The 20,634-nt window shown below is 33.7% G+C and overlaps 1 protein-coding gene across 1 annotated transcript; it reads left to right on the top strand.

Moving 5' to 3' along the window:
• Positions 1-14,526: 14,526 nt before the first annotated feature.
• LOC103964259 (rho GTPase-activating protein 3-like) lies at positions 14,527-18,729 on the top strand. Its single transcript, XM_048566154.1, has 5 exons — positions 14,527-15,462; positions 16,748-16,868; positions 16,961-17,080; positions 17,373-17,603; positions 17,990-18,729. The coding sequence occupies exons 1-5, from the start codon at positions 14,957-14,959 to the stop codon at positions 18,497-18,499; spliced, it is 1,488 nt and encodes a 495-aa protein (XP_048422111.1). The 5' UTR covers positions 14,527-14,956; the 3' UTR covers positions 18,500-18,729.
• Positions 18,730-20,634: the final 1,905 nt, after the last annotated feature.

The raw sequence follows: 20,634 nt of genomic DNA, 5'->3' as shown, positions 1-20,634 counted from the left end.
TTTTTTACTTCTCTTATATTTTTTTAATTTTCGACTGTCAGATTGAATGAATTGAAGAAGATATACGAACAGAAATCAACAAGGGGTGCGTGGATAGCACACCCCTACCTAAAATGCTCGTAGAAGTGTTATTGAAGAAGTACGTGTGCTTGCCAGTCTTACTTTTAATAGTGAATGATCATATAGTTAAATTCTACTATATATTGTAATTTGATGCATACTTAAAATGTTCATAGAAGTGTTATTGAAGAAGTACGTGTACTTACTCAAGAAATTAATAGTAAGTGCAGGGATGAATCTACTAAGAAACCTAGGTGGTCACAGGATTACTGGGAAGTCCATATAAGTGGTTGTGCGGACCTTTGAGTATCACCTAGTTTCAGTAAAAATATTGTTTTGAGTCAAACCATTTTAAAAAAAAAATCCAGCCTTCTTCTTAAGCCATGTGCGAGCCTCACCCTTTTTATTCAAAAAAAAAAAAAAAAAAAAAGTTCGAATGACTGTTTCCTCTACGCCAAACCTCCAAACCACCAACTATCTCCTCTCCACGACCACCACCACTCAATGACCTAATTACTAAATTTAAGTCATAACTAATCATACAGGATGTTAAATTCATACTAGATTATAGTTATAGTTACGTTAAATTCTTATGATTTTTTTATTTTATTCGGGTTACGTATTTTTTTTTTTTTCACCTATATTATTTTAGCTTCATCAATTGATATAATTTATTATTTTGATTAATTGATAAAAATTAAAAACGAAAACCATCAACACTGTTCTCTGTATAACTCCTTTTGATTTTGTCTCCGCTTTTGTAATGGCCGTTTTGTAATTGTAAATTCAAACAAAAGGTTTTTTGGGGAAAGGGGAAGTATTTTTCAATGCGGATTGGTGTATGGCAGGCGATGGACACGCTGGGCTTTGGCTAGGTGAGGGTTTTGGAATTACAAGCTTGCTCTTATTTTGACAGGTGGCAGGGCGGTACGTGGGTAGGAACATTGTCCATTCACGGAGACCTAAGCAGGGGATAAAATATTTGGAAAGGGCATTGGGGTGAGTCAGAGCTGACGTACATGCACAGCCTGGTCCGAAGCTTCGAAATAGGCGAAGATCACCTGTGTGTCCACAGAAGTATGACTGCTGTGTTATCTTTTTCAGACCGTTGAACGTTGTCGTTTTATTCACATGATTTTATTTACTTCAGTAAAGTACCACATAAGTGTGGACTGTGGAAGTGTAGAGATAATTACGCAGTAACTTTTGAAAAATTTGTAGGTAATTAAGCAGTTAATGGAACTTTGACCAAAAAAAAAACCAGAAAAAAAGAAGCAGCAGTTGATGGGACTTTTCTAGTTCTAAATCCTTCCCGCTTAAAAACTTACCACGCTAACGTCATCTTCAATGGGGTAGTTAACTTGCGAAGAGGATTCTCACTGGATTTTTTTCTTAAAGATTTTAGGAATTTCGTGATTGTAATTGTGATCATTTATCTTATTATCCTTATAAAAGAGATCCGAGGATCCTTTTCCGTTAACTGGTAGGCAAATTTACCACTCTAACATCATCTACTCTCACAAAGTATTGGCAAATCGAGCCCCAAGTTTTTTTATATAATTAAATATGTTATGTGGAGTGCATACTTTTGTAATTTTCCACTTTAACCGTTATAGTACAGTTTTGCATATTTTGTTTACTACATTATTGAAGATGCTCTATCTAAAAAATCTCCAATGGTGCAGGCAAACAAAGTATTAAAAATTATAATATATTGGCTTATAAGGCATGTTGTCATTTGTGGTAGCATAAATTTGTCGTCTTCAGTATAGACGAAATTGTCCCTACAAAAGAATTATGCGCCTCTGTTCAAAGATCAAAGTCACACACACACGGAGTGGGGAGGAAGATTTGGCCAATGGATATCCAATACCTAAGTCAGTTTCTAAAAAAAGAGAGAGTTAAAGGCTTAATTACGTAACAAAAGTTTACAATTATTTGGTGTACAATGAATTATTTATAGAGCATACGTCAGCCACATGTGTAAAATTTCCCAAGTCATGCGTGGTCATCCAGTAGGCCAAGTGTGTCCTTCATTGGATTTGATTGTAATTCCTTTCTTGATTTGAGTTTGTCTTTAATAAGTAAAGCTTTAAAGATAGAGTTTGGTTATTAATTCTATCTTTAATATCTTTTGACTTTTCTTCTTGCCATGGTCAACAGAGCTTAGAGCAATAATAGTCATCAGCTTAGGTCTTCAAGAGGTTCAATTGCGCGTGGGATAAATGTAGGCCTCGCTAATTTAGTAAGAGCATTTTCGCCTCTTGTGAATAAAAGCTTACATGTCAGCTGAAAGAATTTCAAGAGTATTTTTGGCTCTACACCTACTCATTTTCCCATGAACTAGGCAATCCAATTAGGTAAAACTATATTATTATTTTTTTAAAAATCACCTTTTTGTTTGTTGTTCACCAAAAAACTGAATGATACAACCTAATTGAAGGACCACATATAATAATTATACTAAAATGCAATGTGGGGCCCAATCTGCCCACTCATGTTGCAGCAGGCATGCAATATTGCTTACTTTGGAAGAGAAGGCAAATTTTGCGCACGCTATTGGAGCAGCATTTTGCTTCCGTGGCCCATCAAATAAGGTTTGCTGCCCGTTTGCCTATATTATTGAAGATACTTTACTTACTGATTTGGTATTAAGTTTTTTTTATAAAAAGTGGGTATTACAAAAAGTTGAACTTAAAAATATGTTTGGTAAATATTTTAAAAAAGCTTATTTTTACAATTTTGGGTGAAGAAAAGCTGAAAACGTGAAGCAGCAAAAATGAGCTTATTCTCACATCACAGCAAAATCAGTTTTTTTTTAAAGCACAGTAATAATACCAAACCAGCCTTACGTGATGTGGCATGATTAAAACGATTCTTATCTATTTTAGCATTTTGTTTATGTGGCTCATCATACCGTCAAGGTTGTTATAAGACCAAAAAAGAATTATCCTAGATTAATGAAAATAAAATAAATTTAAAGGAGGAATAACTTCTCAACTTATAGGTCCCTTAGCAATCTAATGGAAGGCGCACGGTCTAGGGGCTAGAGACCAAACTAGCCCTTTAAAATGACACTTATCTGTTATTCAAACTACTGTGAAATACCTTAAAAGCTCAAAACTGTCATTTTAGAGTAGAATCAATTATGGCGTGGGTTAAATTACTACCATTAGACTTTGCTCTTAACATATTATAAGTAGTGGATTGCTCTAATGATTGGGTCTTCACTTCGAATCCATTGTGTTCAAACCCCCTCCATCATTCCCTTAGTGTAGTTTATAGTAGTAAGATTGGTTTATAAGTCCCGTATAAGGATAAAACTAATGAAAAATGCTTGAAAACTTTGAGTTTTAACGAAATTGACAAAATAAATGATAAAGTGAATAGTATCAGGATTGACTTTTTAGTGTAAAAATGTGATTTTTCGTTAAAGTAAACAATACTGTGAGCTTTTCATTAAAGTTCCCTATAACTAATTACTAATATAAAAAGCAGCTCATCTTCTTATAAGCACCAATAAGATTTAATAAACTTTTAATGTGAGATATTTGTTTCATATCATCACAACACACAAGTACTAGTTGCTGTCAACATGAATAATTACTTTTAAAATGGTATTGGTGTCATTGTCATTATACTGTACTAGCCTTCATGCATGCACTTATGCGCGTGTAGAAGACATTTTTTGAATTGCGGCATACTACGCGCGACTTACACGTTTTAAATCATGTTAGAAGAAAAGTCAAATATTTGAAGTAAATGATCTTAGATCATGTTAGAAGAAACCCCTCATAAACCAATTAAAGCAGCTGAATTCACATAATAAAATGAGTTTCTATAGAATTTACATTAAGAATAGAGAAAATAATATTTAATAAACAATTGATTGAATCACATTATTGTTAGCCTATTGTGAGGCAAAGCTAACCACATTCTCCTTAGTGTAGATAATATCGTTTGTTAAAAAAAAAAAATCATTTGACAACTAATTTAATCACATTATTATCTGTGTGGAAATTTTTTTTTATAACCGGTATTACAGGTCTCTTAAGATGTTTTACGTGTTTAAAATAGAGAGAATAATATTTAATAAACAACTAATTGAATCACATTATTGCTAACCCATTATGAGATTAAGCCCACCTCCTTTCCCCTTAATATAGATAATATAGTTTGTTACAAAAAAAAACAAAAAAAAAAAAACAATCATTTAAGAACTAATTTAATCACATTATTATCCGCGTGCAAATTTATAACCTACATTACACGCCTCTTAAGATGCTTTGAACGTGTTTAAAAATAGATAAATTAAATTACATTATCGCTAGCCTATTGTGAGGTAATAAAAAAAAACCACAAAATCATTAATCATTAAAAAAATACTATTAAAATAACGAAAATGCCCTTATCTTATTTGAAGCATTATTTTGAAATGCCTTTGAGGTTTTTTGTTTTGGGGGCATTTTTGTCCAATTATTTTTGGTAAATTATGACACCAAAATACTATTCACCTTTTGTGTTCTCTTTATATATAATAGATTACTTCTTCAACTTATGATTCTTGGAGCTTATAAATTTCTAGTGAATATAAGGTGTCGGATTTCCACACATGCGTTATGATTTCAAAACTCCCTCATCATGTAAATTATTTATTAGTTTCAAACTCCCCTCCCCTAATAATATTATTTTTATTTGAAAAAAATAGAGCCTATGAAATTCTATAATCTCATTGACTAAAAGAAAAGTCGAACTTTTATTTATTTGGTCGGGTCCTATCATCTTATTCTTAATATAAACAAATAACTAACGCCTACGTGAGCCTTGAAAAATATTGTTATATGAAAGAGTTGTTGATGCATATTAAACAACAATCATTTTAAAACAAAAGGCAAAATTAGACCAATAACAAAAAAAATTGAAGTTGAAACCCCTTATTTTTTTTTACTAATAAAACAAATGAATGAAGCAAAGTTTGAAACTAATCACTTTATCATTTTTCATTATCATATGGAAGCCGATGAACATTTCTTATAGGCATCATCTCATATCAATTTCTCGTTATTTTGGTTACCTAGTGACCAATAATTAATACATGACCACCCACCATTTAATGTAACATCAAGAGTTGAGATAATCAAACATTAAAGGATATACTTATTCTTTATCTTACTATCCGATCTAAAACTAAGTGACCATACATTCTTTCGTGATTGACCAAATAGAACATTTGTATTTCATATCAATACATGCAGAGCATAATACTAGTTAATCATGAATATTTTACCAACTCTATTACTTAAATATGTTCAATGTCCATTCCCTCCAGCCGTCCAGAATGATAAGAAAAAAGGAAGATATTAAGTGAACAATGCTCTTATTGCATAGAATTAGTTGACTTGATCAAAGGGTTTGCATATAAAATTAGTAATTATGTGCCCTAATAATTATATTGGTTTTAAAATGTTGTTCATTACACAAATGAGAGGACATTAATTCGAATATAGAAACCATGAGATGAAACCGCAAGAGGACTCGTAACCAAAACCACAAGCTAACAAATAATTAATATATTAACTTTAATGCATAGATGTTGTAATTAGGAAACCTACCCTTCTGGCTGTAGTGTATACTAATTAAGATTAAAAAAAAAGATTCACTAATTTGCGTCACGGTGTTAAATTAAATGCCAAACCTCTCACACATATTTTCAAACTATCTCATACATGCATATTACGTATTCTACTTTGCTTCACCTTAATCATAGATAATGTCAAACGAACAAAAAATTTTAATTGATATTCCATCAGACCATGTTAAAACACCATGTCATGGATATAATATATAATTACGAAGCATTTACGTATTTACTTTGGTATCTAATCACACACAATATTTTCTGTTTTGAAAAAAAAAAATTAATCTTACACAAAATTAGGTTTTCAGAGGGATATCGTGGATGTTGTAAAACTACTCACTGTGCAAACAGGTGAATACGTAGGATTAATATTCTTTTCAATATAAAAAAGGACCAAATTTAAGGGAGTGGTTGAGCTATAGCCTTGAGTTGAAAAAAGGTCTTGGGTGCGGCATCCGGAGTGGGTATGTTCGGAGAGAAGGTTGAGCCCAGAATTTGTAAAATAGGGGCCTGAGTGCAGAGCAGGGAAAAGAGGTTGATTTAGAATGCCAAGTGCTAGAGCAGTAAAAAGAGGTCTATCAACAGAAAAAGCTGCACAAAATCCACTCCATGGTGAGTTAAGGTGACCTCCACAAACTATAGAGAGTAACTTGAATGAATCGAGTAGATAAAAATTAACACATGTCTTTATATTATTGGCATAAAATGTCATCGACATTGTAATGGCGTACCCGTGTCATACAAGTCATTCTTCAAATTTTAACCCTCTTAATACATATAGTAAAATCAGTTTATTTACAAATGAGAGGAAGTTGAGGTAGTTCTCTTTGTAGGAGTTTGAGACATTCTTATCCCACATTGGGCAACAGTATTTTTTTACTAGCCTTTATATAGGCTTATTCTTTCTTCTTAGTAATTAGAATTTGGACCATTTGGAAATGGATTGAAGGCTTGGGCCTTATGGTTGTGTCGATTAGGCTTGAATATAATATAGCCTAAATACAATTAAAATTAATTAATTAGATTCATTAAGTTTAATTTTTGGATTAAGTTTTTTAATTAAAAACGTTTTGATTAAAAGACATAGCTATTAGAAAGAGTCGTGTACTTTCAAATACACTGAACAAGTATTTGAATGGGTGTGAAACAACCTATATATTTGCAATCACAGTATCCAAATGAGATCATCTTTTCTTCCTCTTTTTCTTTCATACGAAATTTCCAAAGAGTAAGCACACAAAGCAAATTCGCTAGAATTCTAGAATCCAGTGAGGGTTGTAGAATTAGGTAGTTGAATCCTGGTCGAGCAGACGTTGTAGAACCACAAGCACAAGAGTGGGACGAAAATACTGTTCGAAGGACATAGCTTTTACGCTAGCCTTTGCCTTCTGTGATCAAGTTAGTATCACTGATATTCTTATATTAGTTTCTGTATTTATTGTATAATTTCATTCTGCACATAAAGTATTTTTGGTTAATAAAATATTAGAATTTCAAGTCCTGTTTATTTCTGTTATTTTTTGTTTATTTCTGAATTGTTCTCCAACACCTTTGTAGATGTTTAAAAGAACCAGTCAATGATGGATCCTTAATTTCCTCTCCGGAAGCATAAAATAATAAAAGGAGATCTATAATCTATGATTGATGGACTAGAAATCCGAAAGAACAAATCGCAACTCATACAAGTAGTTTTCAAATTTAAATTATTTAGTGGATTCAAATTTAAGATTGAGTCTCCCTTATTATAGGTTGGTTAACACCATGCTTATAGCTTATTGCATTCAACTTTAAATTTCTCTTCTTGTAAATTAGTGGAAAGCAAGATCGATTATTCTTAATTCGGAAAAGCAAAAACAGTGGCGATCGAACTCTATCGAAATTAGTTGGTTCAAAATTAAAACCGGCATCCCAAGAATATATTAGAAGTTGTTAGGATGATTCTGGTATGTGGGGGTTTACTCATCCTTCATGTTTAGGTAGTGGGAGTTTCAACTGAATCTCTGCAGTATGACGGATGATTCTGGTATGATCTTTATTATACTGTTTGCATTGCCAATTTTCATCCCTCTTTGTTCTTATAGATCTAAAATCTCAACCATATATTTGGATTGAGAGTCCACTTTGGACTGATGACCAAATCTTGCTAGCTTTAGGTAAGCTGGTGGATGAACTCAATCTGGACAACGGTGGCAGCGCATGTGAATGTTTTTGTTCATATTTATGCGAATTTAGAGCTTATATAATTTTTATTAAGACTTTAGTTTTGCCTTCTTTATAAGAATAATGCTAGGAAGACTAAATTTTGTAAATTAAATGACATAAAAGTTGGTAATTGGATTATTACTTAATCGTTGATAAACGTGCTAATTTTCTATTTGTGACACCTCATTTGATTTACTAATTTAGCCTACAAATTTAGTCTCTTTAGTATTACTTTTATTTTAATTGTAAGAGAGTTTTCTTTAAGTATGCTTTCTGTATGAATGATGAATATGTATTATTATTCAGATTAGAGGTGGGTCCGGTTTCAATGGGTAACAAAATTTACTATTCGGTTAATTTTATTTTATTTTTTTCCGTTTTTTTTGGGTTCGACTGGTTTTTTTTTTATTTTTTTTTATTTTTTTATATATATATATATATATATTTTTATAAAGGCAACTAAATAAAGGCATACATTTGTATATTAATAATAAGAAAATGCAAAAAAGTGGGAAGGTAGCTCTACATATTCAAGTTCATATAAATCAATCCAATGATAATTCCAATTGGAAAGAAAAATGATTGCAATATCCATTCTGAAAGCAAACAAGCGGAGAGGCTCTTCCAAAGCAGACATAGGCACATAACTTGCATACTTAATATATATTGGCTTGTTAGAAGCCGCATTCCAAAATATTTCCTCAATAACCAATGAAGTAACCTTCCTAATTGAACCAGTATGCTCTTTGCAAAATCCCTAAACTTAGTTTCGAACTTGGCAGCAAAGTTTTCATATAACAAAAATCATGGCAAGGGATATACTCATTGAAATTCAACGGGCATACATTCACCCATCTTTGGGATTGAAGATGGTGTTTTTATGTAAGTAAGAGCAATTTTATTCATAAATGTTGAAGTACATGCAACACCAAATATCAGTGAGAGCAGCTGAGCTTTCTGAGTTTGGACTTTGGAGGGTTATGGACCTTAGGGTTAAATGGTAAACATAAAACGACGTCGTTTTAAGGGGATTTCGATTTGGCTCAGTTTTCAGACCCCTGAAACCTAAACTGAACCACTAAAATTCGGTTCAGTTTTTCTGATTCAGTTCGTTTTTTTTTCTTTTGGCATTTTGGCTTCGATTCGGTGTTCGATCAAGAGTTAGAAACTTTTGAAAAAACCTATCCTTCTTATTTGTTGGGTGCTTCTTAAGCTAAGAATATATGCTCAAATCTGACGTGGAGAGACGCTTACGAGGGTTTTTTTTTTTTTTTTTTTTTGATTCTTCTAAACCCACCCCTAATTCTGATCATATCAGAGTTGCGTTCAAAAAATTTGTTTCGTAACTTATGTCCATATTGGTCAACAAGATCTAACAACTCATTTTTAGATGTGTAACTTAAATATGCACCATAGAAAATTCATTGTACTCTTATAATATGCCAATCACTTGTCACTTGTGTATGTGGTTTAGGTCCAAAGTTTTTGAAACATTAGTGGGGCCCAAAATAATCTTGGTCTTGGATTTCAAAACGTGAGCTTCCATCAAACCCAAGTTAAGAAGAGTGACTAGTGACAAACTCGATTTGTGTAAAAATAAGGCCAGCAAGTTGGGGTACCTTTGGCCCAAACCTTTCATGTGACCAGGTTTCCATTATTTTATCTAAGTGTTACCTAATTGATATTGAATACATACAAATGTCGTCAATCTTATCCTTCACCTAATTGCTAACGAGTCATGACCTTCCGATTACGCCAGCCAGGACCCAGCCTGCAGTTGATGGTAACTGATGAGATTCTTGGAGTAGCTTCAAAGGGAACTCACAGTCACTGCAACACACGTAAGAGCATAAGGAAAATAGGCTGCTTCATCGATCGGTCACCTCATTTCTTTTTAAAGAAAGCATATGATTCTCACTTTGAATGGAGTTGTTGGACCGTTAGCTAGGATCAATCATGGTAATAATCCTCACTTGTAATATTCATCCACTCACACACACACACATATATATATATATATATATATGTGTACTTTACTCAAAGGGATCTCCCTTTTTTCGGTAAAAGTGGAAACTAGTTGTGGTGCTCATATTATATTGAACTTTAACGACCCAAATCATTTATTTTTCAAGTTTCACTTTGTAGATCATTGTTGTAAAATATTAGCCAAATTGAAAATCTTTAAGGCGTCCAATTGAGTTCAAAGAAATTGATGAATACTATGTTTTAAGAAATATTAAAATTTCATCTTAACAATCAAATGAGTAAATGATTTCAGATTGAATTAATTTTTTTTGTGAAGATTTTTAAACTTAAAAAATAAACAGTCTAAATAGTTTGACGTACGATGGACACCACGATTAGTTCCCATTTTTGCCAAACTATAGGGATCCCTCCGAATAAAGGCTCGTCTGTATGACTGTTGATTACTACCATACATGCACTGCAAACTTTTTTTGAAATGACAGGTCATCTTAAAGGCTTTTGTTCATGTGCACAAGTATAGGATTGTAAGGAATAATGCTATTTAAACGTACAAAAGGAATAATGCTATTTAAACGTGCAAAATTCAGCACATCGCTAACAAATTTAAATTTACACTAATTAATAAGTGAGTTGAAGATAAAACAGTAGAATTTATCTCTATTAGAGAATCTGTTAACAACGAGTTTGTGTGTTTAAACATCAGAAAACTTATGTGGTTTAGTAATGTTCAAAACTAGTCTTATTTAGTGTTTAAAATATATACGAAATTATTGATATTTTCATTGAAATAACTGAAAATTAAATGATCGATATGGAAATGGGGGATGAAATGCAAACTTCATCGGCGAGATAATATACACACTACATTGCAAATTTTCTTAATTTCCGTTGAAGGTGACATATATCGATATCAATATAACCACCTAGTGTCTCCATAAATTTGCATATCAATATTTATGATGTTGTGATAAACTTGTTGTATGTAAGTCTTTCTCTTCTTCTATTTCGCCACTTCCCTTGTGATGATGAGCAAAGGCTTTGAGTCTCTGACAAATTTGCAAGGGGAAACGCATGTGACTGGTAAGGGGAAAAAAAGGGAGGTGGATTGTCTACCCTCTTATTTCCATGCTCTTCTGTTTGTGTAATCACGGTTAAGTCACGTCAACATTTTATATTTCTATTAATTTTTGTTTTATTATTTTTATAAAAATTAATATAAAATATTGACGTAATTTAACTGCGACCACACATCATAGGAGAGCATGAAAAAAACATGAAAATGGGAGAACAGACAATCCACCTCCAAAAAAAAGACCTACCGTTAGATCAATATCCTGCGGTAACACAGTAATGCCAGTATCTGCATTTGTTCGACATGCATGGGTTTGTTCACGTGCCCATACTACTTTGCATTTATTGTCACCCCTAACCCGGGTCAGTGGGCCACCCCGTAGGCTTTATAGATCGGGCCTTAAGGTAAAAATAGCTTTGGGCTTTTATTTTTATTAATTGATGGAACTCCTAGGATTTTACTAACACTTAATTCTCGTGTGGATTGAACATTAATATAAGAAAAATTAACGAAAAGTTTTTAAAAACTTTAATTTTAATGAAAATGACAAAATAAAGGTGTAAGTGCATAGTACCATGAGTGACTTTTCAAGATAAAAATGTCGTTTTCGATAAAAATGAACAGTACCGGAAGTGTTTCATTAAAATTCCTTCAAATATAAGGAGATCAATCTAGAAAGGCCTAATAATGCAAGATCCAACAGGATCTTCAAGGGATAATGATTCCTAAGCCAAGATCACCGATGTTGTTAAGAGTCATCTCTAAACAGGACTTTTAATTGGTGCCCCTCATCAAGTTTTCCATGGTAAATTATTGGTGGCTAAATGAGCGGGATAACGTGGTGTTCAAACCAACCACTTAGGGAGTGCAAGCGTGCCCTAATGAATCATCTTTTTATTTTTATTTTTGTTGTCAAAAATGAAAATCATCGTCAAGTTCATGCCTTGTTCTATGTAGAGGCATGCATACATACAATGAAAGGTAACTGTTCTTTAGCAAAGAAGCTCACAGTTTGAGATTTATTTTTTAATCTAACTTAGGAATTAGAAGACTTTTGGCGTACACCACACTAGTGCGACAAGGTCTCACTTGTATTTTCCTTTTTAGCTGTATGGCACAAGAGTGATTCTACTCTTGTGTGGAATTCATTTCCCACAACTTCATATGTACGACGTTGATAACAATTTTGAAAAGATAAATAAATATTAAACTCAATGCTTTAGAGAAAAAACTCAAATTAACACAAACAAAAAAAATTAATTAGAAGTGGACCGATGCGAGCGTATTTTCTTTTTTCGGTTAAACATTTGAAGTTTTTTTTTTTTATAAATAAAAATGACAGTCGTCCGGGTGTTCATCCTAATTTACTAGTTTATTTATTAATTTCAATATTTCCTTCTGTCGTTTGCTATACAAAGAGAATATATTTAGCAATGATTTTGACACTTACCTTTTAATTTTTTGCACTTTAAAACTGAATGAGTGTGTGGGATCATTGTGACATGCTTATTAATCATGCACATATTTAGAATAAACTACGTTATCAGATAACTCAAAAATCTTACAGTCATATTGATTTAAACTTAAGTTTTAACCACTTAATACTACGATTTAGTAATATGTTTTTTATACTTATAAATAAATAATTATAAGTTCGAATCTCATGATCAAATCATTCCCTGTAAACTGGTTTTAGTTTAATTGCGGCGTAAGTACTAATTAACGCACACCACTAAATATATTTGTAGTAGATATGGAACACCACATGTGGGCATGTGACTATCGTGGGACTGTAATACAAATACAAAAATACAACCGATCGATATCCCATTTCATATTACTAATTAAATCCAAGGCCTCAATTCCAAAGCTTGTTTCATTGTCCTGCCAAATAATTCCAACCCTTTGAATTGCCAACATCAAACGATAAAGTGAATGAGCTAAGAAGCTGTTTTGAAGCTACTTAGTATTACAGTCTAGTGATATTCCTCTTTACTTGTAAATAAGAAGTCTTAGGTTCGATTCTCGCTAAAGGTGAATTTGAATCATATAATTGCTAACCCATTGTACGACTACGATCACCCCCTTCCCCCCTTAATGTAGATAATATCACTTGTTCAAAAAAAAAAAAAAAAAAAAAAAGCTGTTTTGGAAAGTTGATTGAGCTAAGAGCATCACAATAGGCTCTATACAGGGCTGAAAAAGTGGTGGATAACCCAATTTTAGAGTCTCGATGAATCTTTGAAGCTCTAAAAAGAATCTCTACTAATGAAGAAATATATACTTTTCAAACTATGTATGAGATTATATATTTATTTATGTAGTAATTTGATTACGAGGTAATAGACGAGGGAACATCTGTGTACCACAACATGTGGGAGTAGATTGATATAACCTTTAACACTGTGTATACTATATACTTGTTTATACAACACTTGAATTTCTGCAATTAAGATACATTGCTTCAAAATTCAAATTTTATTGATGTTCTTATTGAGTGTAGTAACTGACGTTCTTAACAACTTACTTAAGTTATAAGCTCCTTATCAAGGGCCCAAGATCTTGATAGATTTGGACTAAAATCACACAATTTGCGACCCATTATAATTTGGTATCAAATTTGCATTATATGAGTTGAATGTAAAACCTTCCACATACAAGTGAAAATAAGTATCATAAGACCGTAGTGAACTTTAATCGTGTCAACCATAATAACTTGGCATCAAACTTGCCATCACAGAAGTTGAACCTTAAGACCTCCCACATACAACTATAAGTGAAAATAAATATCACAAGACCATAGTGATCTTTAGTTGTACCACAAAGTCTGACAAGTTACAATGAGATCGACTTCATTATGAAAGATTGTCATAGTGAATAGGGACTTCCTCTTCAACCACTCTGTCCCTAGTTTAAACCCTCCCCTATTTCCTTAGTGTAGCTTAAATTAGTAATATCACTTATAATAATAATAAAAAAAAAATTGCAACATTTTTCACGTAAATTCATGGAAAATCCCTACAAAAATGGACGAGGAAATAAATTTTTCTAATGGAGGTGATTAAGGCATGACAAATGCTAATCAGGTGATTAATTAAGGTACCATCTAAGAGTTCGGATTTAAAGGACAATCAACAATTCATATGTTGGTGAAGCCAAGGTAATCGAAAATCTTATCGATTTAAACATTAAAGACAAATATGTTTCACATTTTTTTTAATAATAGAATGAAATTGGTATACGACAATCTGCAAGCATCTGTCAATCGTTAATATATCCAAAACTTACTATTTATCAGTACAGGAAACAAAGGGAAATAGTATATTTAATGACCTATAATGTTTTCTAAACTCTATTAGTGTATGCTTTATTTGGTCGGATTATACACGAAGAACATAATTTCATAGAAAAGACTACGTACATTAATTGGTACAATAATACGATTCACTATGAAGGGAGTGAGATTCTTGAAAAAATGGATAGCTCGACATAAAGTGATGTTCATAGAGATTAGAAGACGAAAGAATCATACTCTCATCCATTTGCTTCACTGCTTGTATAAATAATTCTTTTAAGTACATACATTTTTCACTTCACTTGAGTAACTTCCAAGACAAACACTTACTCTCATATGATCATATCTGGTTGTCTCGTGGTCATTTTCTTGTGCTCTCTATCTCTCTCTCTCTCTAATAAGAATTTGCTATAGAACTCGAACAAATAGAAAGAGAGAAAAAGGTCTCGATCACCCCAACCATTCACCGCCATCACCACCACCACACGCTCCTCAAATTTCAACACTAACCCAATACTAATCACTCATCCCTCTCTTCAAAGCAACCTTCTTTCCCCCCACTTCTTCGTCACAACCAAACCAAACCCACCTCACCTTCTCTCTAAACAACCAAACCTCCATTTCACTTCTTTTATTCTCTCTCTCTCTCTCTCTCTGTATTACTTCTTTCGTGTGTTTTAATATTATAGTTCACAAAAGCAAAATGGCTCGGCTCTTCCGATCCAAATCTTGCCATCTTGTTGGACTCACTGAGTTCAACATTCCCCCTCCTAGTCCATTCTCCTACCACCACAACACCAGCAAAGAAGAAGAAAAGGACGAAGAAGAAGATGATAATGATGGGGGACTGGAATATGAGGAGTTGGATTTTGAAGACGAGGAGGAGGCTCTAGGAAATCCCATGTCTACCCCATTTCTGAGTCCCACGATTAGAGCCAGTGGGAACAACAAAGGTCGAGACTTCCATGGGCATAACGGTCAACAACAGCAGCACCACCAGTCCGCCATACTCGACATTTTGGTGGCGGCTCTGAGGAAGTCTCTGGTAACTTGCAGTGTGGAGAGGGATGACGTGGCGTCCTCTGTCGACATCAGTTCTCCGAGCGAGGTGAGACATGTCTCGCATGTCACTTTTGATAGGTTTAATGGGTTTCTGGGTTTGCCCACTGAGCTCGAGCCCGAGGTCCCCAGGAAGGTGCCAAGTGCCAGGTCAGAACACCCTCCTTTTTCTTTTCCCAATTTTTGCTCTTTTTTTGTTTTTTTGTTTTTTGGATTTGGTTGAGGATGAATTTTTGAAATTTGTGAAGTGACTTTGGTTATATGGAAATTTTGGGATTTAGATTGGTTTGTAGTACCAATTGTTTGTCTAAATTTGAAAACTTTGACGGATTATAGCATGCACCGGTGAAAAGTATAGATGATCCTTCTTCGTTGGATTCTTTACCGTGCACATTCAATCATCCATTGCTTTTGTGCACGTCATAGACCGGAGCATAGTAGAATTTTCATTAAAGTTCATTCATACTTGCATTTCTTGCTTGTGTGTTTTTCTTAATGGTTTTGCATTTTGTAGTGCAAAATGGAAAAACTGGTGGCATTATATTGTTCTTCTGTAAACTTGTAAATCGGGTTTTCTGATTTTTCCGTATCCCGGCTTGCATAGGTTGGTCTTTTTGATCCTGGATCCACAGCCACAAGAACAGTTACCATAAGATGGTTTTTTTTTCAAACACTATTGGTTTGAGCTAGGTTGTGAATCCCCTTCGTTCAGTCACAAGTTCCGTTACTGCTTTTATCGATCTCCTCAAGTACAGAGTTTTCCAGTACTTAGAACTGCCAGAGGATTTTGATTTAAATTCTTACATGGGGAGGGAATTTATAGGTTAAAAAGGAGGATGAGGATTTTGCCAAGTACAAAGATGTGATTTTGACAGAGGCAATCGAGTTCAATTGTTTAGCATTTGTAGTCCGAATAGCTTCTGCTTTCTGGTGTGTGATAGCTTTTACTTTATTCTGCCTTGATTTTATTTTGGATGGGCACTTAGGCAGATAAGGGAGAGTAACACGAAGGATTTATTGTTTTTTGTTTTAGTCTTATAAATGTTGGGTGGAGTTGTTCCAATCATCAGTGCAAACCATTTGGTCTATTCGGTTTTTAGTGGCATTGTTTGGAAACGATCTTATCTTGCAAATTGATCTGCGTAACAGGGTGGCACAAACATTTGATCTTTCGGTATTGTTTCTGAATGATCATTTCTTTGTTTGTCTTTTTCCTTTTCCTTTTGATCAGCATGTTCTCCTACGAAATTGCTTCTGAAGGTAGGTTGTGGTAACAATGTATATGGATACTGCGGCAGGATTCCTGTTAGATGGAACGTTCTGTTTCAGAAGTTTTAATACATGTCTCTCATCATTCCATTTAGTCCTAATCAGAGTTTCTGTACTATTTTATATTTGACTATTGCTTAATGGAATACACATCTTTGTCATCCAGTGCAAGTGTGTTTGGGGTCTCTGCCAAGTCGATGCAGTGTTCTTATGATAATAATGGGAACAGTGTGCCAACTATACTTCTTATGATGCAAGAACGATTGTATTCAGGAGGAGGCCTTAAAGTAAGTTGGTATTTCAAACTAGTAGCGAAGTTATACGCATATTCTTCTCAGCACAACTAAAGGTTTTTATTTCATTATTCTCCGTCTTCAAGGCAGAAGGAATTTTCAGAATAAATGCTGAAAACGGTCAAGAAGAGCATCTTCGTGACCAGTTGAACAAAGGCATCGTGCCACATGGAATTGATGTTCATTGTATAGCAGGTTTGATAAAGGTAAGCATATAATCTGACATTTCTAAGTGAATGCAATTGGATACTTTTTGGAATACATAGCCACCATCTCCTTCAGGATGTTCAGTAATTTTAAAGATGTGTGGACTTTCAATATTCTTTTCAAGCTTTCAAAATCGTGAAATATCTAGATCATTAATAAACCCTTTTGAATTAAACCCTTCATTTAAACTTATCTTCTATGGTTTTTGGTTTCTGCCTTGGTTCTCAACCTTTTTTTTCCTACTTTTGTTAACGGGTGTACTCCTGTCTCTCCCCTTCTTAAACATTGTAGGCATGGTTTAGAGAGCTTCCTACAAGGGTACTTGATTCGCTCACACCAGAACAGGTGATGCGCTGCAACACAGAAGATGACTGCACAGAACTTGTGAAGACACTTCCTCCAACAGAAGCTTCACTGCTAGATTGGGCCATCAATTTGATGGCAGACGTTGCGCAGAACGAACAGCACAACAAGATGAATGCCCGCAACATTGCTATGGTTTTTGCACCTAACATGACCGAGGTTTGTACCATTTTTTCACACGGTTGTTTATTGATGTGAAATGTCTCTGGTTGTAATATGCAGTTTGCCTTGTTTGCTTTGATCCTTGGCCCCCAAGGTGGGTCAAGTGACCGGGAATCAGGACGACACATTTTCGATGGAAGGCCCTAGTTGGCTTCCCACAATAACTCCTCTATCGATTTACCTGATACCTAGGTCAAGCGTAGGCCTGGGGTTTTAGGGGTTTATGCGGCCCACCTGTTAAAGGATGAGTTGGAGTTCCACATCTTCAAATGATTGTTGTTCCTTGGCTATGTAACTTTCGTTGTAATGGCCATAAGAAAGTCCTATTTGTCCACAAACAAGTATAAGCTTTGCTATGGACTAAACAAGAGTTTTTGCTGCAGATGGCAGATCCCTTGACTGCACTAATACATGCGGTGCAAGTTATGAATTTCCTCAAGACATTGATTTTAAAGATCCTGCGCACGAGAGAGGAATCAGCTGCGGAGGCTACATTGCACTCATCGTGCAAAAAATCTCTTAACCACAACAGACAAACCTTGTATTCGATTATGGGTGATTCTTTTGTTCATGATAGCTCATTCAGAACCACCACTTTGGACAGCCCAAAAGCTGACATCGATGAGAAACTTTGGTGCTCTCCGGTAATGACTGATGGGGAAGATGAACTCGAATCCACTTCGCACAGCAGCAGCGCATCTACCAAGTGTGAACTTGAGTGTTCAGAAAACGGATGTAGAAGTGGATACGAAGCTGGAGACTGGTTAAGTTGGAGGAAAGGAGTGCGGAAGCTATACAGCCACCCGGTGTTTCAGTTGAGTAAGCCGGCTAAGAAGGGTACGAAACTTGAGATTGTAAATACTAGGGGAGAAGGTGGAGAAGCATGGGCATAGAGAAATGGGAAGCTGAGGAATCTGTCTTTGTTCTTATGATTGTGGTTTGTGTAAATTTTTAGAGGATAGATGTTAGCATTTTGTTTTGTTCTGGTCAGATAAAAGGTTTGGAAGGAACTAACTACAGGTCTAGTGAAATGTGTAGTAACCAGTGAGCTATTTTGTATGATTCGACTTATAACTTTGTGTGATTTTACTAACAATGCAAATTGGTTGCTTTCATGGTCAAAGCCCAAATCCATTTTTTTAATGTTGTATTTCCTTTGAAGAGTTTTTTATTTTTTTTATTTTTTTTAATCACAATTCACAAATTATGATATTTTATATTCTACCAACTCATTTGGTTCTTCAATTTTTGACTTAGTCATCAATTTTGTTATTGCCGTTACATTTCGTTAAAAAAAAATCTGTTAGTTGGCTAATGTGGAAAAATGGTTGGGCCTAAGTATTGATTATATAGAAAAACAAAAATAATAAAAGTCCCTTTTTGCTCATCCCCTAACCAAAAGTGACCGTTATTTGCCCTCCAAAATCTTGTCATGTGTCTCTTGAACTAACCTATGGTTATCTATTATTTAATTATATCTTTTATGGCAAAAAAAAAACAATTAAATGAATTAAAAATAGAGAAAACTTGAAATATGTCTAATTTTTTTTAGCCAACATTAGAATAGTTGCCACTTAGTACTATGGTTTAGTGGTATTTATCTTCACTTGTAAGTGAGAGATCTTGGGTTCAATTCTCGGCAAAGACGAATTTGAACCACATTATTGCGAGCCTATTGTGGGGTAAGCCCACCTACTCGCCCCTTTCTCTTAGTATAAATAATATCGTTTGTGCAAAAAAAAAAAAAACATTATGATAGTTCAATTTATTGAAATAGGTCAAATTTCTTAAGTATAGGATTATTTTTATTACCAATAATCTCTTTAATGACAAAATTATTATAAAAATTAAATTATTCCTGATTATCTCTTTAATTATTTCTTCTATTTTTTTTGTTGCTATTTTTAAATTTTTAATTTTTATAATCAACCTATCACAAGATAATTGTATTTATCTAAATATTCTTTTTTATTTTTATTTTTTATAATCAACTTGTATCACATATTAATTTTTCTTGTTTGTGGATATATTATGTTTTTGTACCTTTTAATTAGGTTTCACATCTCGTTTATAGATATAATATACATTTATATATTTGTTACTTGAATTAGGGTTGTATGTTCTGCAAATGGATTCGTGTTAGTATATTAGTTTTTTGTTAGAAGATATTAAGAAGATTTATGGAAAAAATTAATAATAGAGTATACTTTTAATAGTTAATTTTATATTGAGACAACACTTTTTATTACTTAATTTCAACCGCCAGATTGAAAGATATCCTCAAGCGAGTTGGTTTGAATTCAAAGGTTAGATGACCTTGTCTTACGATGCCTATATATATCCTCATATATTTTGCCTTTTACTTTACCAAAATCCTTCAAATCATCCATTGTAAAAAAGTTTACAATTCTCTTGTTGTACCGATTTCAAAATCCTTTCTTTCCATGAAGCTCTTCACAAGACATCCTCGAGCAAGAAATCCAAGTTGACTAAGGCCATCTCTAACTGAAGGAGGGCTAGATGGCTCGTTTTAATCCTATAGCCGTCCAAGAAATTAATATTTTAATGAATAGTGCCATACCATATTTCTTACCATCTCCAACGAAGGGGCTAGAGGGCCAGAGGCTAAACATAACACTATGACAAAAAACCATGTCCAACTGAGGGGGCTAAAGGGTCATAGGGCCAAACATAATTTATTATTTTAGTTGAATTAATATGGTTACTTAAATTAAACTACCTCAATAATTTTTCGAGATAGAATGTCAAGAATTTTTCGATTTGGAATCTCAATAATTTCATGTCTCGAATTTCGAGTGCCACGTGTTAAAATCTGATGAACAACTACTTCAAACAAGTACATGAGGCGCCATACGATGAAACGTTCGAAAGCCACAAACAAGTACATACAACAGGATTTTGTTGCACATCTTTGGGCCAAAAGAAGCATGGAGTAGACGATTAAGTTTTATGTTGTTAAATGTTTTTTTTTTTTTAATGTTGTTTAATGTTACTTAATGTTATTTAA

The sequence above is a fragment of a genome, unplaced genomic scaffold (genome assembly GCF_019419815.1).
Source record: "Pyrus x bretschneideri cultivar Hongxiangsu unplaced genomic scaffold, Pyrus_bretschneideri_v1 Contig40, whole genome shotgun sequence".
Taxonomy (NCBI): Eukaryota; Viridiplantae; Streptophyta; class Magnoliopsida; order Rosales; family Rosaceae; genus Pyrus; species Pyrus x bretschneideri.
Note: the sequence above shows the minus strand (reverse complement) of the source record. Positions and strands in the feature narration are given on the sequence as shown.

What these genes read in the sequence shown, in the direction of transcription:
- LOC103964259 (XM_048566154.1), top strand. Translation starts at nt 14,957, where the DNA reads ATGGCTCGGCTCTTCCGATCCAAATCTTGCCATCTTGTTGGACTCACT. An exon ending in ATTCAGGAGGAGGCCTTAAA is followed by an intron (nt 16,869 to 16,960) that starts GTAAGTTGGTAT and finishes TCCGTCTTCAAG; the next exon opens with GCAGAAGGAATTTTCAGAAT. An exon ending in GTATAGCAGGTTTGATAAAG is followed by an intron (nt 17,081 to 17,372) that starts GTAAGCATATAA and finishes TAAACATTGTAG; the next exon opens with GCATGGTTTAGAGAGCTTCC.